We start from the raw sequence: 21,335 nt of genomic DNA on the forward strand, positions 1-21,335 counted from the left end.
CCCGCCGGGACTGGCGGGGCAGATCCAGCAGTTCCTTCTTCCCCCGTTGCAAATAAAGTAAACTTTGGGATTTCTTTGAACCATTATCCGTGAAATTCTGGGGAATGGAAGCGGGACGGGGATGGATCCCAGCGGGAATGGGAAGAACTGAGCCATGAAATCCCCACTCAGAACCCCCGAAATCCCAAATTCCCACTCCCCAAAAGGTGAAAAACGAGGCAAACCCCTTCCCCGCCAAATTCCACAGAGCTCGCCTTTCTTTGCAATTTTTTCCCTTTATTTGGATTTTTTTTTTGCCGGTTTTTAGTTCATTAATGGGACGCGGAGCGGAGGCACTTCGGGGGGACCCCAAAACCGCCCCCGGCTCGTTAATGGATTAATTAATTGGCCCCCCCGAGCCGGGGGGTCGTTAAGGCACCGGGGCCGGGGAGGGTTGGAAAATCCACATTATTGCTGGGCCGGGATTTTTTTTTCCTTTTTTTTTTGGTTTTTTTTCCTTTTTTTTTTTTTTTTTTATACAATTAATACAAGTCTGTAAAAATATTTACAACCTCGGCCGGAGCCGGTGGAGCGGGATTGGGAATTCGGGGTGAGGAAAGGGGGAGATGCTTCCAGAGCAAATTCCCTTTCCTCGCTCCGGGAATTCCCTATGGATACAAATCCTCCTCCTCCTCTTCCTCCTCCTCCTCCTCCTCGGGATTATTCCCGAGAGGAAATTCCTGAGGTTCACGGACCGACCGAGAATTGGGTTCATTAGTGAATCCCTCTCGGAATTCCAGTATTTTTCCCCAAGCTCTAAAAAAACCCCGAAGCTCTAAAAAAACTCAAAAAACCTGGGATGTGGCGGGGGAGGAGCCGCGGGCGGGTTTGGGGGGAAAATCCCCAAATCCCGCCTGTTTTCTACGGAATATATTAATTACAAAACTTCTGAAAGGCAGAGAGGAGGAGGAGGAGGAGGAGGAAGGCAGAGAGGTGGGAATCGGACCGTCACCCCCTCAGGCCATCCCGGCGGGAAACACCGGGAATTCTGACAAAGTGCAATATTCCCCCCAACCCCAAAAATCCGTCATTGTCCCGGTTCGTTCCGGGAACACCGGGATCAGCCTCGGAGCTGCCAGGATCAGCTGCTGGGACCAGCCATGGAGCTGCCGCCGGCCGGGATGGACACCGGGATGGACACTGGGATGGACACTGCCCCCGGCAGCCGCGATCAGCCCCTGGTTCCGGGAGGTCTGGGGGGGTCGGGGGGCAGTTTTTCCCCGTTTCTCCCCGTTCTCCCCCGCGGTGAAGGCGGTGTGGTGGCGGAGGGGGTGGTGGATCCCGCGGATCCCCGGCGGCTCCGGGGTTAATCCAGCAGGGAAGGCTCGGCGGGGCGGATGATGGTCGGGCGGCTCGGGGCCGCCGGGGGTCTCCTGTGGGGGAACGGGGGGCTGAGAGCCCGGCAGATCCCGGGGGGATCCTCAGTGGGACCCTGGGCAATCTCAGTGAGACCCCAAATATCCCAGTGAGACCCCAATGGATCCTCAGTGAGACCCCAATGGATCCTAAGGTGACCCCAATGGATCCTCAGTGGGATCCTGGACAATCCCAGTGAGACCCCAAGGGATTCAGGAGGACCCCAGTGATTCCCAGTGGGACCCCAGACAATTCCAGTGGAACCCCGATGGATTCCAGAGTGACCCCAATGGATCCAGCATGACCCTGGACAATCCCAGCAGGACCCCAAATAATTCCTGTGATTCCCAGCATGACCCCAGCAATTCCCAGCACGACCCCATCGATTCCCAGTGTGACCCCAGACAATCCCAGCAACTCCCAGCATGACCCCAGTGATTCCCAGTGTGACCCCAGACAATCCCAGTGATTCCCAGCATGACCCCAGCGATTCCCAGCAGGATCCCAGCGATTCCCAGCAGGATCCCAGACAACCCCATCGATTCCCAGTGGTCTCCCCTCCACCCAAACCCCTCCCCGCACTCCCGCCCCCGGCGTGTCTCACCTGGGCACTCCCGGCGGAATGCCGGGCGGGATCCGCGCGGGCCGGGCGGGGATCTGCGGCGGGGCCGTGAAGGGGTCGCTGGCGGCGGCGAAGGGGCCGAGGCGGGACGGGATGGGGGGCGCGGTGAAGGCGGGGGGACCTCCCGCGGGCACCGGCAGCAGCGGCGGCCCCGGGGCCGGGGCGCGGAGCGAGGGAGGGCGGCCCGGCGGGAGCAGAGCCGAGGGCGGCCGGCGCTGCGGGGGAGGACTGCGGGAGGGGAGGGACAGGGAGGGGGATTGGTCATCCGGGAGTGGACACACCCCGCGGGGATAGCCGGGAGGGATGGGAAGAGAACTGGGAATAGAGCACAGCAATGGGACACTGCAAACCCCCTGGGAACAACCCGACCCCCTGGGAACACCCGAAATCCTGCAAGCAACACTGCAAACCCCCTGGGAACACCCATGGGAACACCCCAACCCCCCTGGGAACACCCTAAATCCGACAAGGAACAACCCAAACCTGGGAACAACCCGACCCCCCTGGGAACATCCCAAATCCTGCAAGGAACATCCCAAACCCCCTGGGAACAACCTAAATCCTGCAAGGAACATCCCAAATCCTGCAAGGAACACCCTAAATCCTGCAAGGAACACCCCAAATCCCCTGGGAACAACCCGACCCCCCTGGGAACACCCAAAATCCTGCAAGGAACATCCCAAATCCTGCAAGGAACACCCAAAATCCTGCAAGGAACACCCTAAATCCTGCAAGGAACATCTTAAATCCCATGGTTAACACCCCAAATCCTGCAAGGAACACCCCCAAACCCCCTGGGAACAACGTAACTCCCCCAGAGAACAGCCCAAATCCTGCAAACCCCCTGCAAACACCCCAACCCCTCTATACCCCACCATCCCCACCTGTGCCCGGGCCCGGCCTGCAGCCAGGTGTCATCCACAGGCGGGGGGACAGGCGTGGACACGGTGCTGGTGCTGATGTCCCCGATGATGCCCAGCGCCTCCTTGAGCGCGTGGTACATGCGCAGCATCTCGTCCCGGCGCTGAGCCTGCTCTGCCGACTCCTCCATCAGGCTGCTCTGGTCCGAGGAGGAGTACAGGAAAGCCAGGAGCTCGGAGTGGATGAAATCCTTGGTCTGGGAGGAGGAGGGATGAGGTGGTGAGGGGGGTTTGGGGGTGTTGGGGTTGTGGAGCCTCGTGGTGATTAGAATTTATGGGATGGTTTGGGGTGGGGAAGGCTTGGATTCTGATTTCTGGTCTCTGATCTTGATCTCTGTCCCCAAAGTTACAGCCACAGGTTTTGGGCTCTTCCCAAGGGATGGGAATTCTCTCTGTTCCAACCCTTTCTATGGGGAAGAATTTTATCCAAATCTGACCTGAACCTCCTCTTCTCCTGCCCCCTGGGACAAGGGATTGATTCCCACCCAGCTCCACCCTCCTTCCAGGGAATTATCAGGAGCCAGAAGGTCCCCAGAGACTCTTTTGTCCAGGCTGAGTCCCCTCAGCTGCTCCCACGATTCTCCAGCCCCTTTTCCCTGTCCCCAATGCCTTTTCTGTGTCCTCCAGTCCCGTTTCCCTGTCCCCAGCCCCTTTTCCGTGTCCCTCAACCCCTTTTCCCTGTCCCCCAGCCCCTCTCCCCCTTTTCCAGCCCCTTTTCCCTCTTTTCCAGCCCCTTTCCCGCTCACATTGTTGATCATGAGGTGCATGATGGTCTTTGGCATGAGGTCCCGGATGGATTTGTTGATGATCCCCACGTAGGAATCCACGAGGTTCCGGATGGTCTCCACCTGCCTCTCCAGCTGAGGATCCATGGAAAAGGTGTTTTCCTGAGCCCCATCCTCACTCTCCGTCTGGAAAAGCAGGGAATGAGTTACCACCAGGATCAGAGAGCCTCGGGAAGAAAATCCCTCTGCTCCACACAGCATTCCCAGCTCCCATTCCCATCCTTGGGGGTTATTCTGGAATAACTCCGATCCATCTGGGAATTCCATCCTTTCCCTGGCACTTCCCAGGAGCTGGGAGCCAAACCAGGGGTTTCCAAGCCCCAATCCAAGGAGGGATTGGGAAATTGAGAGGGAATTTACTTGGTCTTTCTCGGGATAAACTCCCGCCCGGAGGAAGGAGGCTTTCCAGCTGTCCACGTCTTCCTGGGAGTCGCAGGCCAGCTCGATCTGACGGAGATCCTTGTACACATTCCTGCAGGGGAAGGAGCAGAGCTGGAGGTTGGGATGGCAGGAGCCTCAGAGCCCCAAATCCCGCTGGAATTTGAGTATAAACATTGGATAAGCTGCTGCTTCCTCTGGAGAATTCCCCCTCTGCGGGATCCCAGCCTCCCGGAGAAGCTGGAAGTGTTTGGAGCACCAAAGGAAGGGAAAATCCATGAATTTCAGGACTTTGTCACCACAGTGAGATCCCAGGAGGATTCCCTACCTCTGCTCTGTGTTGAAGATGGCAAAGACGTGCTTGTTGGACATAAATCCCTTCTCCACATCCCTGATTTTCAGATTATCCAAAGGCAACATGTACTTCTTCTCCTTCTCCTGGAAAAAGGGGGAAAGAGGGAAGGAGGGATGAGGCTGACGGTGTTTCCTCAATGCTGAGGAGTGGGAATGAACCCTCAGCTTTGGGAATGCAGGTCCCAAATTCCCAAAAGTGGGAAAGGTTTGCCAGGAGATTCCCGGCGAAGGGGAATCATCATTCTGTGGGAATTATTGGGAATTATTCCCGAATCCACAGCGCTCCCGAATTATTCCTGAATCTACAATCCCTGTCTGTGCTGCTCTGCCTTTTCCAGGGATGCAGGATATTTTGGGATTTGGTCCCTCAGGCTCTGTGGGAAGCTCTGGGATGGAGCTGGATCCCCCCAGAGCCCACCCTGCTCCCAGCACGGATCCCAAAGAATGCGGCTGGAAGGAGCCGAAGCCTCGGCGCCGCTTCCAAGCGAGGGGCCGGCGGAGCGGCAACATCTGGAATTGTTTAGAGCAGCTCCAGCTCCACTTTGTCTCCAGATGGTCCCAAAAAAAAAAGTGACGTTGGCCTTTGTGGAGAGGCCACGAACCCGGAGCCGGCCCCCCTCCCCCGCGCCCCACACGATTTCCTGAAAAACCCACAGAGCTTTTCCAGGCGGGATTCGGTGCCGAGGAGCTCTGCCACGTCAGGAGGAGACAAAGCAGCTTTCCTGGGATCGGCGATCCCCCAAAAAAAACCCCAAAACACCCCTGGGGAACAGCAAGATGGAAGGCTGATCCCACAGGGAGGATCCCGTGGGATGTGGGAGCTCCGGGCTGGCGTTCCCAGTGTTCAGACTACCTGTTCAGGTGGGAAGGGATGTACAGTAGTCTGCACATTGGTTACGCCGGCGCGGGAAGCGCCGCGGCTGGATTTGGGGCAGGTAAGTGGGAATTGCAGCTTTTCCGGGTCGTTCCGGAGCGTTTGGGTGGGTTTTGCCCTGCTAGGAGGGGTTGTGCCTTGCTGGTGGTGGTGCTATGCTGGGTTTTCAGGGATTTTTGGGGGATTTGGAGCAGGGAGAGGCGGCGGGATGAGGACAGAGCCTCATTCATCCCACAGCTGCTTCCCGTTCCGAGGGGCCCCCCGGAGAGGCCCTGCAGGAAACTGGGATTGCTCCGGGCTGGAATGCACCAGGGGGGAAAAATCGGGAATTTTGGGGGGTTAAAGGGGGTCGGGGGGCTCAAGGAATTTGCCTGGAAAAAAACAGAGGAACAAAGGAAAGCCGGGATTGAATTCCACGCGACATTCCCGGGAAATAAAGGTCGTGTCCGCGTCTCCTTTTGCTGACCCTGTGCTGGGCTCTGGCCCCTCCTGAACCCCCCAAAATCCCCCCAAATTCCCTCCACAGCCTCTGGTGACGTCAGGGGATGAGCGGGATTGGGATCGTGGGGGAGGGAATGCTGGAAAACCCGAAAATTCCACGGAGCAGCTGGAGCTGCCCAGGCTGCTTCCTGGGGGAAGCCCTAAGGAAAAATTTTGGGAATGAGGGGGAAACTGAGGCACCTGTTGGCAGCGGGATTGAGATGGATCAGGGAGGGATAAACCAGGAATTGCCGCCCTTTCCCAGACTCTCAGCAGGAAAAAGGGGAGACCTGCAAGCTCCAGCACCACAAAATCCTGGGAATGGAGGGAATTGGGATCTCCCCACCCTCACTGGCTCTGGGGAGGGATCAGGATCTGATCCCAGCTCCAGTCCCGCCATTCCCTGCTGGAACGTGACTTTGGAGGAAGCTGTTAACACCACCCCGAGGTTTGGGGCAGCATTTGGGAATTTGGGATCTGCTCTGGTGATAATTAACCCCGAGTGCTAATCACCGCCCTGATCCCAAGGATCTCCCCTGGGAATCACAGATTCCCTCCCAGTATTCTGTTTTCCTGTCCGTATCCCATTTTCCCACCCATATCCCGTTTTCCCTATCCCCTTTTCCCCTCCCTACCTCCTCATCCTTGTACCAGGACAGCGACTCGGCCGTGAGCACAAACCAGTACTCCTTGGATCCTCCCTTCATGATGCTGATGTTGTTGATGGTCAGCCAACCCCTGCGGATCACCTGCAGCCGCGCCGGGAGGAAGGAAGGAGAGGTCACAGCGGGATTTCCCGGAGAAATCCCAAATCCCGGCAGATCCCAAACTCCCATCCCACAGGGAAGCAGCTGGGGGGGAAACCCGGAGCGTTCCAAGCTCCCCAAGCCGGGTGGGAAAAGCAGAAGGACCTTTCCTAGGATCCAAACGTCCAAACCCAAATTCCAATTCCTGCCGGGAGCAGCGCCGGAGAGGAAAAGCTCCAGCACCCCTCGGATGGATCCCAATCCCAAGGACATCCCCAATCCCAGCAGGAATTCGGGGATCCACCACGGATTCCTCATCCCAGCTCTTCCCTCTCCCACCCCGGGGTTATCCAGGGTTAGTGCCAGGCGGACGGGGATGGTGTGGTCAGTGGGAACCGCGGCCGGAGCGGGAATTTTTGGAAGGGCAGACAGAGGTTAGACACAGAGCCTGTCGTGGATCCCACGGGAACACCAGGATCCCTCTGGATTTGAGGGATTTTCCAGGTCATTCCAGCGGAAAAGCCACAACAAATTCCCGGGGTGAGGAAGGAGCCAAGCTGGAGCTGCGGCGGAGCGCGGACGGAGCGCTCCGGGCGGCGGGGAGGACGGAGAGCACGGGAATTTCGGGGAATTTTGGAATTTGGTTCACCTCCAGGAGCTCCATTTCCACATGGGAATCACCTCGGGATCGGATCCGAGTGGGTTTTAAAGGAATTGAGCTGGGAAGGGGGAGAGGGAGGAGTGGGGAGGATCAGGGATAGGAGCAAAGTGAGAGGGGTCAGCGGGATTTGGGGGGAATTATTGGGAAAAGGGGATTGGAAGGAAAAGGGGATTGGAAGGAAATGGGGATTGGAAGGAAAAGGGGATTGGAAGGAAAAGGGGATTGGAAGGAAAAGGGGATTACAGGGAAAAAGGGACTGAAAGGAAAACAGGATCTGCCTTTGGAGCAGGGAAAGGGGAGAGGATCTGGCAGGTGCTGGGAGAATTTTGAGAAATTTTACGGAAAAGGGAAAAGATCTGTGCAGCCCAGCAGGAGCTGGAGCTCTGGGAAAAGCCAAGGAGCAGCAGGAGAAGGAGGGAGGAAGTTCCTTTAAAACCAGCAGATTTTGGTGAGAATTGGGATGGTTTTGGAGGAGCTCTGATCCCGAATTCCCGGCTCTCCCCCCTTCCCGTCGCAATCCCATCCCACAGCCGGTGAGGAACAGCCCTGCCAGGAACCCTGGGGGTCTCTGGGGTTTTCCAGGAACTTTGGGACGCTGCTGAGAGGAAATGGAAGTGTCTGAAGAGTCAGGAAAAGGCAGGAATTCACAGGAATTCACAACCTTCCTGGGAAGATCCCACCTGGAATTCCAGCATGAAATAAAATCTGGATTTTGGGAGGAATAAAAGGATCTAATCCACAGATGGATTCCCATGGGAATGGGGTGGTTGAGGCCAGGGAGCTTCACCTGCTGCTGGCTCTGATTTATTTAAATTCCAGATTCATCCAGAGGCAGGATCCATGTGATTATCCTGGTTTTTTAGCCCAGGGGGAAAACTGAGGCTGTAAATCCCAAAGTGGGGGTTTGGAAACAATTCCCTCTCAGCCATTTCCATGTTCCTGGAATGGGGATGGACTCAGTGGGATCAGGATGGGATCCACGTGGATTTTGCTGCTCTCCCTATCCCAGGAGGAGCTCCATGGGGGGAATGTTGGGGTTTGGAGCAGCCAGGTTGGGAATTGTGGTGTTGGCAGGTCAGGGCTCAACCTGAAATCCCCAAAAAACAGGGAATTTGGGGGAAATAATGCACTTCCAGCCTTTCCCTCCATGTATTCCCAAAGGAATCAGGGGAATCAATCTCACCCCGCCACAGCAGCTCTGGGTGGGGTGAGATTTTGACATTTTTTTGAAAGATTTTTTGAATTTTGAAATTTTTTTGGAAAGACTTTTTGAATTTTGAAATTTTCTTGGAAAGGTTTTTGAAGTTTGAAATTTTTTTGGAAAGATTTTGCATCCCTGCTTCCCAAAAGTTGGGAAAACCAGGAGCAACCTGAACCCCACTATCCAGCATTCCCCAGATCCACCTGTAAACTCTTTTTTCCCAAGCTGTGGGAAGAGCCAGGTGTGGCAGGGAAGGGAAAAATCCAATTTCCACCCTGCAGATCCCAGGGATTCCCTCTGGGAATGCTGTCCCCATCCTCCCACCGGTGCTCTCCATCCTGGGAAGAGGGATTTGGCAAATTTTTGGGATTGGGAATGTTGTTCCTGGCAGGGCTGAGCCTCGCTGGGTGTTCTCCCGGCACTATCCCGCTCCGTGGTACTTACCAGGATCTCCCCCTTTGGGCACGCAAAATTAAGGGGGAAAAAGACAAAAAATAAAAGCAGGAAAAGGAAACAGGACAGGGAAGGGGAAGGAATGAAAAGAGAAGAGCGGGAAGCACAAAAAAAGGAAGGAAAAAGCGGGAAAAACAGCAGAAGAAAACCAGTTACATGCTATTAATGATCATTCCCAGCGTTAATCCCTCGGAGCAGCTTCCGGAGGGAGAAGGGGTTTGTCCCAAAATTCCCTTGGGAGCAGGAGGACTGGGGGGACGTGACATCCTGGGGTCCTCCTGGTTTCCCATCCCTCCCTCCCCATCCCCAGGGCTGGGCTGCATCTCCTGGTTTGTCCCAAATCCCACTGAATTTCTGAAATCCCAAGGAATTTCTGATGGGAATTCCGCTCCCACTCTGCCCTGGAATTGTGGATTTTCCACGTCCAAGCCTGGCTTTCACTAGGAATGTTTATGGGTGGGCTTGGATCCGAGCTCGGGGTATCCAGGGGAGCAGGAATTCCAGGAGTTTCCGGCTGTACCTGGTTTGGGATCGCTCTCTTCTTGTTGGTCTGCGTGTTCCGCTGCTGCGCGCTGGAAAACGGGGAAAAAACGGGAAAAAATGGGGGGAAAAAAGGGATTTTTAGGAAGGGAAGAGGAAACCACCACATGCTTCCCGCCCGGAATGCCACGGGGATGTTGATCCGAAGGGGAAACCCAGTCAGGTGAAATTCCAAAATTCCAGAGCCCCTGAATTCCAGAAATTCCCGAGGACTGCCCAGGACAGAGGGGGGTGGGATCCTCCAGGATGGGAATTCCCAGGACGCAATTCCAGAGGGAGGAAGGAGGTTGTGACTCGGAGAGGAAACACCAAGTGAGCAGAGCAGCAGCTGCAGATTCCCGAGGGAATTCCGACCACCGAGAGCTCCTGGAAATACCTAATTCCCCCTGGATTGGGATTGGGATCAGGATTGGGATCGAGCATTACCTGCACCAGAGGGAAAGCTACCTGTCTCTCCTGAGCACCGAGGGGCGGAACCGTTAGTCAGGAGCGGGAATAAAATCCAGGAAATCCGTTAGAATCCCACCTGGATACCCCGGAGCGGCAGGTGGGGGAAAGGGGAGAGGTGGGATGGCATTCCTGAAATTCTGGGATCTGGGGGATTTGGGGAAATGCTCCCTGCCTGCCATGATCCTGATAGTTCATCCCGGATTCCTGGGCAGGGATGATCTGGGTGAATTCCAGCTGAACTGGGAGAAACTCCACAATCCCAGTTCCAAAGGTGTACTGGGAGGGGAAGTTCCCGGATCCCAAATCCTAAAATGTTCTCTGTCTCCCAGATCCAAAGGAAAAGCTCCCTGGTTCCCAAATCCAAAGCTGAACTGGGAACAGAAGCTCCACAATCCCAAATCCAAAGGTGAACTGGGAGAAGTTTCACAATCCCAAACGCAAAACTGAACTGGAAGGAAAAGTTCCACGATCCCAAATCCAAAGCTGAACTGGGAGGGGAAACTCCACAATCCCAAATCCAAAACTGAACTGGAAGGAAAAGTTCCACGATCCCAAATCCAAAGCTGGACTGGGAAACTCCACAATCCCGATCCCAAATCCGAGCTCCCAGCTCGCAGCCCCGAGTGGGAACCTCCCCAGCTCCCGGATGTCCCAAATCCCGGGGGAAATTCCCGGGAATCCCGGGGAAAGGGGAGCTGCTGCCGGTACCCACCCGGTGGCCACGTGCTGCTCAGTGAAACAGCTGGGGCGGGAGAGGATCGGAGGAATCCGGAGAGACAGAGAGAGGTGATGAATCCAAGGAAAAACAGCAGAGAGCAGGAGGAGAGCAAGGAATGTGACCGGAGGAGGAAAGGAGAGAGAGAAAAAAAAAGGGGGAAGAGAGAAAAAACAGGAGGAGGAGTGTGGGAATTGAAGGGGCTGGAGGGGGTGTGGGATCTGGGCAGAGTCTGGGAGATTCCTGAAGGTTGGGGGATGGAAAATGCTGATTTTTCTTTGGGAAAAGGCAGGGGATGGAGGATGAGGAGGGACAGAGTGATTCCTGCTCTGTGACAGCTCCAGGGAATGGGACTGGGGTGATTCCAACTGCCCAAACTACTGGGATTCATCCAGGCAGCCCCAAATTCCCGAGGCTGGAGCTTTTCCCAGATCCCAGACCTGAGGGAATCAGAGCCCAAACCACGGGATTCATCCAGGAGACCTCAAATTCCCAAGGCTGGAGCTTTTCCCAGCCCTCTCCTGTATCTCAAACCATTGGGATTCATCCAGGCAGCCCCAAATTCCCGAGGCTGGAGCTTTTCCCAGATCCCAAACCTGAGGGAATCGGTGCCAGCGTGGATTTGGATGAGGGAAACTCCAGTTTCCCCCACTGGTGATCCCGAAAGGAAAACACAACCCCAGCAGAAGATCAGGAATGTGGGAATTCTCCCCCCTGGAAAAGGACTCACTTGGCAAATCCAATGAAATCCTCGTGGTTGGTGTTGATGTAGGAGAGCTCGATGTCGATGAGCAGCAGGATCTGAGGGAATTGGAGTTAGGGGAGGTGGGAATTCCTGCAGGAATTTGGGGAATTTCTGCAGGAATTTTGGGAACAGAGCTCACCTGGTCCTTGGTTTTGCCCTCCCGCTCCCGGATGTGGGTGGTGACGATCCTCTCCGTCTCCTCGCGCAACCTGGGGTAGGAACCCAGCTGGAAAAGAGGGAAAAATCCAGGAAAATCCACTGGGGATGGACTGAGGCAGCTCCAGACTGGGATAAACCCTCGGGTGGGGAAAAACAGACTCAATTCCCCACTAAATCCCATTAAATTCCTGGATTGGGAGCCACAAAGTGATGCCAAGGATGTGAATCCATGGATTTCCCATTCCTGATGCTTTCCCACGGGTTGGGGGATCCCTGAAATTCCAGCTGGGATTTGTCCCAGGTCAGGGAACACCGGGAAAAGCCAAGTTCGATCCCAGGTTTTACCAAAAATTTTAAAAATAAAAAATTTTTTTTGGTAGAAATTTTCGGTAAAAATAATTTTTCACCAAAAATTTCTAGGAAAAATTTTTGGGGAAGTGGGTGGAATGGATCTGGCCAGAGATCCCTTACTGGTGTTACTGGGCTGACCAGTACCTTACTGGTGGGCATTACTGGGCTGACCAGTCCCTCACTGGTGTGTGTTACTGGGCTGACCAGTCCCTCACTGGTGTGTGTTACTGGGCTGACCAGTCCCTCACTGGTGGGCATTACTGGGCTGACCAGTCCCTCACTGGGGGGCGTCACTGGGCTGACCAGTCCCTCACTGGTGTGTGTTACTGGGCTGACCAGTCCCTCACTGGTATGTGTTACTGGGCTGACCAGTCCCTCACTGGTGGGCGTCACTGGGCTGACCAGTCCCTCACTGGGGGGCGTTACTGGGCTAACCAGTCCCTCACTGGGGGGCGTTACTGGGCTGACCAGTACCTTACTGGTGCACTGGCGCACGGTGTTGATGAGCTCCTGGATCACCAAATCCACACATTTCAGGCATGGCTCCTTCAGCTTCACCACCTGCTTCTTCACGATGGCCTCGAAGGCCAAATCTGGGGTGAACAGCCCTGTCCTGGAATCCAGGGAGAGAGAAAAGTGGGGTCAGAGTGGGAAAAGTGGGATCAGAGTGGGATTGGGACTGCCGGGATGAACCCTGATCCCAGAAAACAATTCCCCACTTCTGGGGAATTATTCCCAAATTCCAGAGAGCAAATCCCAGAAAACAATCCCCCACTTCTGGGGAATTATTCCCAAATTCCAGAGAGCAAACCCTCGCCCAGGACACTCTGCCAGCCCCTGGATTTTTGGGAATTGTGTCCAGGGAAGGATCTGTGCTGGATACTTGCCTCACCCCGTGGATGTTCTTGATGGCATAGCTGATTTCCCTCCTCAGATCCTTCTCGTCGAATTCCATCTGTTGGGAAAAGGAGAGGGAGTTGGGATTGGTTTGTGGTGTTGTCCAGCAGCTCCTGACCATCCCAGAATGACCATCCCAGGATGGATCATCCCAAAATGACCATCCCAGAATGACCATCCCAGGATGGATCATCCCAACCATCCCTGGAGCAACACCAGGCAGGGGCTGCTCTGTTTGATTCACCTCAAATCTTGAGATTCACCTCAAATCTTCAGATTTTTAATTCACCTCAAATCTTGAGATTCACCTCAAATCTTGAGATTTACCTCAAATATGGAGAATTTTTTAGTCACCTCAAATCTTGAGATTTTTTATTCACCTCAAATCTTGAGATTTACCTCAAATCTTGAGATTTCCATGGAATTGTGGAATGGTTTGGGTTGGAAAAACCTCCAGAAAGAGGGAGGTCTTTGTGGCTCAGCCCACTCATCCCACCCAAATCCAGGGGAACGGGGTCAGCCTCACCTTCACGAGCTCAAAAGGGAATCTCTCGTGGAAAATCCGGTTGATCCTGGCGCCTCCTGAGAGCTCCAGAGTGTCCACCTGGTCTCCAGAACCCTCAATCCGCTTCTCAAAGTCCACACCGAACTGCTGCACCATCCTGGGCAGGAAAATCGGGTGTGAGGGAGAAAAAAATTCACCTAACTCCTCCAGCTGGGGTGGGAGAAGTGAAAATCCCAGTTTTTCGTGGTGTGGGAGGGTCAGGGATGGATGGGGACAACATTCCCAATTCCCACAGCAAGCAGGGAATGTGGAATGCTCTGTGGGAATTCCCAGAAAAGCTTTTCCCCATCCCTCCTTTCTGCTAGGAAAGCAATTCCAACTTTTCCCCGAGACAAATGAAAAGCGGAATTCTGCGCCGGAAATATTTTCCCAAATTTTTGGGAAAGGTGGGAATTTTTGGGAACCCGGAGAGGAACCCACTGCAGCAGGGCTTTGGTTTTCCTCGTGGGATCGTCGGGTCGGAAGTTCTTGTACTCCTCCACCTCCTTCTCCAGGGAAAGCAGCTGGCTCTGCAGCTTGCTGCGCAGCGAGGGCAGCGTCTCCCGGATGTGGTTGGTGAGTTGCTGCCGAGGGATGAGGGAAACTGAGCCAGGATCCCGGAAAATTCCGCTTTTCCAGGCGGGAACGGCACGGGAAGGGCTGTCCCACCTGGTTGAGGACCCTCTGGAGGTGTGGTGTCCCCATGCGCTCGGCCATGTGTCGGTAGGCAGGGTGGGACAGGAAGAACTTGCGCTCGGCCGCCAGCGCGGCTCGGATGTCCTTCTTGCCGTCGATGTCCTTCTGGCTGCGGTTGACAACGCCGATGTAGCCTGGGAGACACGGGAGTGGGGTGGAGTGGGGTTTGGCACAGAGGAGGGGAGGGGATGGTGGCTGGAGAGGGCAGGGGGTGACATGGAGACGGGGGGATGTGGGGAGACACTGTGGGACACAGGGGGACATGGGAAGGACATGGGGAAGGACACAGGGAAGGACACAGGGGGTCGTGGGGGACGTGGCGGGACACTGGGAAGGACATGGGGTGAGGGACACACAGAGTGACCTGAAGGGGACCCGGAGGACACAGGGGGACATGGAAGGACATGGGGTGAAGGACACACAGTGACCTGAAGGGGACCTGGAGGACACAGGGGGACACAGGGGGACATGAGGGGACCCCAGGCTGGCCGTACCTCTCCGCAGGGGCAGCAGTTTGTTCTCCAGCACGTCCCGGGCGTCGGTGCCTTCGTCCATCAGGTCCAGCTTGGTGATGACCCCGATGGTCCGCAGGCCTGGGGGGACAGGGAGTGACCCCAGTGAATCCCAAGGGACAAGGATTGATCCTAGTGAATCCCAAGGGACAAGGATTCATCCCAGTGAATCCCAAGGGACAAGGACTGATCCCAGTGAATCCCAAGGGACAAGGATTGATCCCAAGTGACACAGGGATTGATCCCAGTGAATCCCAAGGGACACAGGGATTGATCCCAGTGAATCCCAGGGGGACAAGGATTGATCCCAAGGGACACAGAGATTGATCCCAGCAAATCCCAAGGGACAAGGACTGATCCCAACAAATCCCAGCCAAACCAGGTGGGAGGGATGTGACACAACAGCGATCCACGGACTGGAGAGGGGACAAGGACAAGGAGGATGAGGACAAGCACAACAAGCAAGAGGAGGATGAGGAAGGCAGAGAAACCCCAAACCCCACAGCTCTCTGTGACCTCCCAGAGCCACCCCAAGCCCTTTACCCTGCGGATCCACTTCCTTGGCCATCTTGAGGGCGTCCGAGTTGGCCAGGTCCATGTTGGCCGGCGTCACGGCCAGGATGAGGCTGCTCTCGCGGCTGATGAACTGCAGGATCATGTCTCGGATCTGGAACTCAATGTCCTGCGGCTGATCCCCCACCGGCACCTTAGTGATCCCCGGCAGGTCGATCAGGGTCAGGTTCAGCACTGCGGGGACAAGGATGGGGTCAGGGGAGGGATGGCATCGGATCCAGAGCCAGATTCCTGATGGATTCACTCCAGGATGGGGTCAGGGGAGGGATGGCACCGGATCCAGAGCCAGATTCCTGATGGAGTCACTCCAGGATTGGGTCAGGGGAGGAATCCAGAACCAAATTCCCAATGGATTCACTCCAGGATGGCCCCAAAACCCCCCCAGAGCTGTGTAAGTTCACACACACAGAGCGAGAGATGTCGGGATTTAGGATGTCCAAATTTTTCCCGTTTCCCGCTGTTTTCCCAGAGTTTTTCCTGGTTTTCCCTCACCGTGTGGGGAGTACACTCGCAGGTTGATGGGCACGGGGGAGATGCCCTTGTTGGTTCCTGTCACCCGGTCCGTCTCCGCCTCGATCTCCTGCCGCACCTCATCGAAATCCGTGAATTTCTTGGATTTGCAGTGCAGGAATTCGGCATATTCTGGAATGTTGAAAATGAGGAGAGTTAAAAATGAGCAGAGTTTGGCACTGCCAGAGCAGGATGGGGATGGATTGGGGTGGAGAGATTCAGACAGATGTTGAGAGAATGTGGAAAAGGGGCTGGGGGACACAGAAAAGAGCCTGAAGGATGAGAAAAAAGGGCTGGGGGACATGGAAAAGGGGTTGGGGGATGAGGAAAAGGGGCTGGGGGATGAGGAGAAGGGGCTGGGGGATGAGGAAAAGGGGCTGGGGGATGAGGAAAAGGGGCTGGGGGATGAGGAAAAGGGGCTGGAGGACAGGAAAAAGGGGCTGGGGGACAGGGAAAAGGGGCTGGGGTACACGGAAAAGGGGCTGGGGGACACGGAAAAGGGGCTGGGGGACACGGAAAAGGGGCTGGGGGATGAGGAAAAGGGGCTGGGGGATGAGGAAAAGGCTCTCCAGATCCTGACCACCCCAGGAAAAGGGATTTCAACAGCTCTGGGGCCGCCATGGTGCAACTTCCTTCCTCATTTCCGCCGTGGGGGAAGCAGGGAAACCTCAGCCCTGCCTCACCCTCCCACCCTTCCAGGGCTGGAATCATCCCAGACACCTCATCCCTCATCCCAGAATCCTTATCAACCATCCCATCCTGCAAAATCCAGCTCTTCCCAATCCTCCCTCGGCCCCTGGGAATCACAAATGGCTCCAGGAGGCCACCAGAAGCTCTGGGATTAACCCAAATCTGGGAATTTTTTGGCAAGAGAAGCGCCTGGATGATTCGGGGGAAGGGGATGAAGGAATTCTGCCTGGATATCAGGATGGCTGACAAGGGAATGTGGTTGGGAAAATGATTCATCCCCGAGTGTGGCTCTGAATTCCTCAGCATTCCTTTGGCCTCCCCAGCATTCCCAGGCATTCCCTGAGCTCTCCCACGCATTCTTCTGGATAAATCTGGGAAATCTGGAGGCAGCAGGATGGACCCGAATGTGTGATGTGTGTGAAATCCCACAATTCCACCCGGAACTCCCTGCTTTCCAGCCCCGTACCCGTCTTGGAGAAGATGAGCTGCAGGATGAGAGGGCGGCGAGTGACAATTCCAGAGCCACGGGGGAGGAAATCCCTGCAAGGGATGAAAAGGTGGATCAATAAATTAATTATTTCTATTGATTCCTCCAACACTGGAGAGCACTGGGAAGGGTGGGAAGGGCTTGGGAACACATGGGATCAATCCCTGCTCTCCTGGGGAAAGGAAAAGGGCATTCCTAGGAGTGCAGACCCCCATGGAAAGTCAGGGATGTAGATCCCACAGAATTCCTGCTGGCATCAGTGCCTTTTTGAGGGAATTCTGCCTGGAAAAGGTGCTGCTCTGACGGGAAGTTTGCACTGGGGCTGTCACCACCCTTTTCCCGAGCCCAGGGCAGCAGGAATGGCACCTGCTGGGAAATGGGATTTACAGTTTTGCGTGAGAAAACAGTGGGATTTGGAGGTGGCATCGCCCAGGGCGTGGCTCAGATGGGAACTGCCCGGCCTGGACGTCACGGGAGTGACACCAACAATGTCCCCACGCTGTCATCCCGACAGCGAGCCGGAGCTTTCCGGGCAAACCCTGACCCCTGTCCTGAGCAGTCCCTGGAGGAGGGTGACCGCCCCGGAAAGGCACTTCCTGCCCAACCGGGTGGACAAGTCCGGCGGGAAGAGCCCCGGGACTGCCCCGGGTGGTTCCCGGGGTGGAAAAGGGGGAAATAAACCCCAAACTGCCCCCAGCCCGGGTGGGGAGTGTTGATCCCAACAGGAATGTCAGACCCGGGGCGATTCCCACAGGGATCCAACACCTCTGGCTCTGCTGCTCCCTTCTCCCACCCCTGATCCTGGGGAAACCAGGTGATTTCCCACTGCCAGCCCCCCTGGGATTCCTGGCTGTGTCAGGTGGAAGTCCATGATCCAGAAAGAACAGACAGGAACCCCCAGTGTCCCCCCAGCATTCCGGGAAGGACAGTGACGTGTGTCCCACACGGAGCAGGTGCCACCCAGCTCCGGCTGTCCCCACGTCCGGGGTCGGCAGGATCTGAGCCGGGCAGTGACGCGAGAAGGAACCCCAGGATGTCACCTCCCGGGATCCTGCCGCCTCCCACCTGGGTCCAGGTGTGACCAGGGCCAGCCAAGGGACAAAGGGACAAAGGGACAAAGGTTTCAGGGTGGAGAAGTGAGGTGGGAACTCCCTAATCCCAGGGAAATCTGTGGGGAAACACCTGAGCATGGCTCTGTCTGATCTGTCTGATTCCTGCTTGTCCCTGTCTGATCCTGCCTGTCCCTATATGATTCCTGACTGTCCCTGTCTGATTCCTGCCTGTCCCTGTCTGATTCCTGCCTGTTCCTATATAATTCCTGTCTGCTCCTGTCTGATTCCTGCCTGTCTTTGATTTCTGCTTGTTCCTATCTAATTCCTGCCTGTTCCTATCTGATTCCTGCCTGTTCCTACATGATTCCTTTCTGTTCCTATACGATTCCTGCCTGTACCCATCTATCCCTGCCTTATTCCCTCCTCATTCCAGCCCATTCCCTGTCCAATCTCAAGCTCCCATCCACCCTGACAGGTTCTCCCCAGTGACCCCAAAATCCAGGCAAGAGCCCCAAACCCGTGTCCTGCCACATTCCCGCTGTCCCTCCAGCACGTTCCCATGGTTTCCCAATTCCCTTCCAGCCCATCTGCTGCTGACAAACGATTCCCTCCCCATTCCTGAGTGAATTCCCATCCCTCTGGTGATGCCTCTCACCAAACCCACTTCACTGGGATAAATCCTACTGGATATTCATGGAAAATCCCTCGGGATGGATCGCTGCCATCCTCACATTCCCATGGGGTTCAGCTCTCCCTCTGCTAGCACTTGCAGCAGCCCCAAATCCTACTGATCCTAAATCCTGGGGTTCAGCACTGTTTTGGGATCTCCAAGGCCTTTCAGGGAGCTTCTCCAGCATCCCACCAGGAGCAGGGGATGCTCCCGAGGAGGGATGAGGATTCCCAGCCACCTCCATCCCCCAGCCCCGGGTGAACCCCGGCTTTCCCCTCGGCATGGCCATCCCGAGGGCTCATAATGCCCCATTGAGGTCGGGATCCATCGGGATTGTCCCCACCCCCGGGTGACAACGGCTCCATTGTCCCCCGGGCCGGAGACAGCTCCGGGAAGGGCTTGGACTCTGGGATTTGTCACAGCAGGGTCGGGACAAGGCTCCAAAGAGTGGCTAAGGGATTTCAGAGCCACAGTGAATCCCACTGAGGATTCCAGAGCATTCCCTTGGTGTTTTCCCACTAAACCCAGAGACTGAAGTGCTCCAAGGGCCTCATCACCAATTCCAATTCCAATTTCAATCCCTATTCCAATTCCCATTCCAATCCCAATTTCAATTCCAATTCCAATCCCAATTCCCATTCTAATCCCCATTCCAATTCCAATCCCAATTTCAATTCCAATGCCAATTCCCATTCCAATTCCAATCCACCTATGGATGCATCAGCAAGGCCAGATCCTTCCCCACAGAGAAATTCCAGCCCAGTTGGGTTAATTAGTGGATTTAGAGAGTTCCCAGACCAGTTCCAGGCCTTTCAACAGGGATTTTAGGCACCTTGGGTCCTCTTCTCATGTGTTTTGAGGGAAAAAACCCAGAAATAGGGCCATGGCTTCCCAACATGGATCCAGGGTTTCCCAGCACAGATCCAGGGTTTCTGACGGCTCAGAAAAACTGAGATAAAGCTCAAACAGCAGCAAAACTCAGGATAACCAACCCCCCAGGGGCAGTTTTCGATCCCAGCTCGATGGAGCTGCGCAGATCGTTGGGACAATCGGAACAGCCCTGAGGCCTCAGCTCATCCCAGGCTCATCCCAGGCAAAGGAATCCACAGAAACGCTCAATGCCAGGGCTGTGGGACAAACCCCAGCCCCTGTTCAGGGGTGAAAATCCCAGAATTGCCCCCAAAAGCTGGGATAATGACAGTCAGCATTCCCCACTGTCACATTCCCAAGGATCCCAGCAGGATCTGAGGGAGAACGGTGCCATGAGGAGGCCGCGGACACCCCTGGGGTGTAATTAACCCTAATTAGCACAAGCTGCACGACGAGGTGGGGAAGGATTCCCGGATGGATCCAGCCTCCGACTGCGACACAAAGGGGTTTAATTAGCAGGGATGGTTTTCCAGCAGCGCCATAATTAAAAGCTGCCAGAATTCCCAGGAATTCGGGACGGGGAATAACTCCACTGTTCCCATCCTGACTGCTCCTGCCTGTTCAAAAATCCCAAATCCAGGCTGGGAATCCAACCTGCGCCAGGATAGAAGGGAGAAAACCCAGGAGGTGACAGATCCCACCCTGGACTTGGGATCTGCTTGGAGAAATTCCACAGATCCCATGGAGAAAGCCCCACTGGAGCTTCCAATGGGACATTTCTATGGAGAAAGGGATGTCAAAACCAGCCTGAAAATAGCGGGAAAACCATGTGGTTGGGTTTTTTGGGAATGTGAAGGGTCAGGGGAGAGCAGGACGGAATGAATGTCACGGGAAGGAGGTTTTTGTCGGTGTCCAGGCAGCCAGGAAGGGATTCCACAGCTGGATGTGGATCAAAGGGCAGGAGAGGACAGGAGCACCCAGCAGGAATTGTCTCCGCATGGATGGAGCGAGGAGCTGACCCATGGATTGAGGGCAGAGAGACAAAGGCGAAAGGTGGAGTCAAATCCCCATTTTTGCGGAATTTCGGGATGATTCCCTCGCCTCGGCGGCAGGGCGGTGAGCTCTGCTCGCCGTTATCGGGGAGGCCACGCTCGGCTCCCTGGCCCATCCCCGGGCCAGCCCTATCTCCGGGCCGCAGCCACGGCCGAGGATGACGGTGGTGGGGAGGAAGCTCCATCCAGCTCAGCATTCCCGGGGTATCCCGGGAGAACACGACAGCGGAGGGACACCGTGCCGCTGTCCAGTGCCAGGGGGTGCAGGCTGGGCAGCGCGATATCCACCAAACCCACAGAACCCCCAAATCCCTGCAACCCCCTCAGCCTGCACTCCGCTGCCCACTGACCGCGCTGACCCCTTCCCCTCACGCCAACTGCGCCCCGCCCCGCTCCGCTCCCGTTCCTCAAACCGCCTCCGCTCCGCCCCGACCCCCTCCCGGTGTCGGGCCCGCCAGGCCCCGCCCGGTTTCCGCCGCCGGTTGGGGCCTCGCTGCCCCGGCGCACCGCGCGGCCTGCCCGCCGTTCGCGGCCTGCCCGCCGTTTGCGCAGCTCGGCCGGCCGCGCCCTTACGCCGCCGCTATTCCCCAACGCGCTCTACGCCCGCCGCCGCCCCGGCCCGCCGCCGCTCCTCACCGGCCCACGAAGTTCTCGAGCACCGAGCTCTTGCCGGCGCTCTGCCCGCCCACCACGGCGATCTGCGGCAGGTCGAGGTGGCAGCTCTGCCCGATGGAGCTGAAGGCGTCCTGCAGCTTGTTGACCAGCGGGATGAGCTCCTCCATGCCCCGGTTGCCCATGGCGGCGCGGAGGTGCCGGGACCGCGCTCCCGGCGGCGGCTCCTCCTCACGGGGCCCGCGGCGGCGGCGGCGGCCAAACTTCCCCTCAGAGTCTCCTCATCCGGCACCGCCGGGCTCGCCCCGCTCCCGCAGCGCGCGCCGCCATTGGCTGGCTGA

General features: G+C 56.2%; 1 protein-coding gene across 7 annotated transcripts; it reads right to left on the bottom strand.

The window, feature by feature from the left end:
* Positions 1-255: 255 nt before the first annotated feature.
* On the bottom strand, positions 256-21,321 carry DNM2 (dynamin 2). Of its 7 annotated transcripts, none has more exons than XM_085045847.1 (22): positions 21,019-21,321; positions 16,718-16,791; positions 15,544-15,693; positions 15,022-15,225; positions 14,461-14,559; positions 13,940-14,100; positions 13,712-13,854; positions 13,253-13,388; positions 12,717-12,784; positions 12,304-12,442; positions 11,459-11,545; positions 11,305-11,375; positions 10,572-10,601; positions 9,390-9,441; positions 8,861-8,872; positions 6,444-6,557; positions 4,429-4,538; positions 4,083-4,194; positions 3,684-3,848; positions 2,902-3,134; positions 2,000-2,245; positions 256-1,430 (listed from the first exon to the last, which is right to left on the bottom strand). In XM_085045847.1, the coding sequence occupies exons 1-22, from the start codon at positions 21,177-21,179 to the stop codon at positions 1,346-1,348; spliced, it is 2,652 nt and encodes an 883-aa protein (XP_084901973.1). In that variant the 5' UTR covers positions 21,180-21,321; the 3' UTR covers positions 256-1,345. The 7 variants fall into 7 exon arrangements, with proteins under 7 accessions (XP_084901973.1, XP_084901975.1, XP_084901974.1 ...); XM_085045849.1 differs by having other exon boundaries at positions 256-1,412; positions 21,019-21,320; XM_085045848.1 differs by lacking the exon at positions 8,861-8,872.
* Between the last annotated feature and the right edge of the window lie 14 nt (positions 21,322-21,335).

Source organism: Lichenostomus cassidix, unplaced genomic scaffold (assembly GCF_008360975.1).
Source record: "Lichenostomus cassidix isolate B80296 unplaced genomic scaffold, HeHo_3.0 HiC_scaffold_39, whole genome shotgun sequence".
Lineage (NCBI taxonomy): Eukaryota > Metazoa > Chordata > Aves > Passeriformes > Meliphagidae > Lichenostomus > Lichenostomus cassidix.

What these genes read in the sequence shown, in the direction of transcription:
- DNM2 (XM_085045847.1), bottom strand. Translation starts at nt 21,179, where the DNA reads ATGGGCAACCGGGGCATGGAGGAGCTCATCCCGCTGGTCAACAAGCTG. An exon ending in CTCGAGAACTTCGTGGGCCG is followed by an intron (nt 16,792 to 21,018) that starts GTGAGGAGCGGC and finishes CATCCCTTGCAG; the next exon opens with GGATTTCCTCCCCCGTGGCT. An exon ending in GCGAGTGTACTCCCCACACG is followed by an intron (nt 15,226 to 15,543) that starts GTGAGGGAAAAC and finishes TTGTCCCCGCAG; the next exon opens with TGCTGAACCTGACCCTGATC.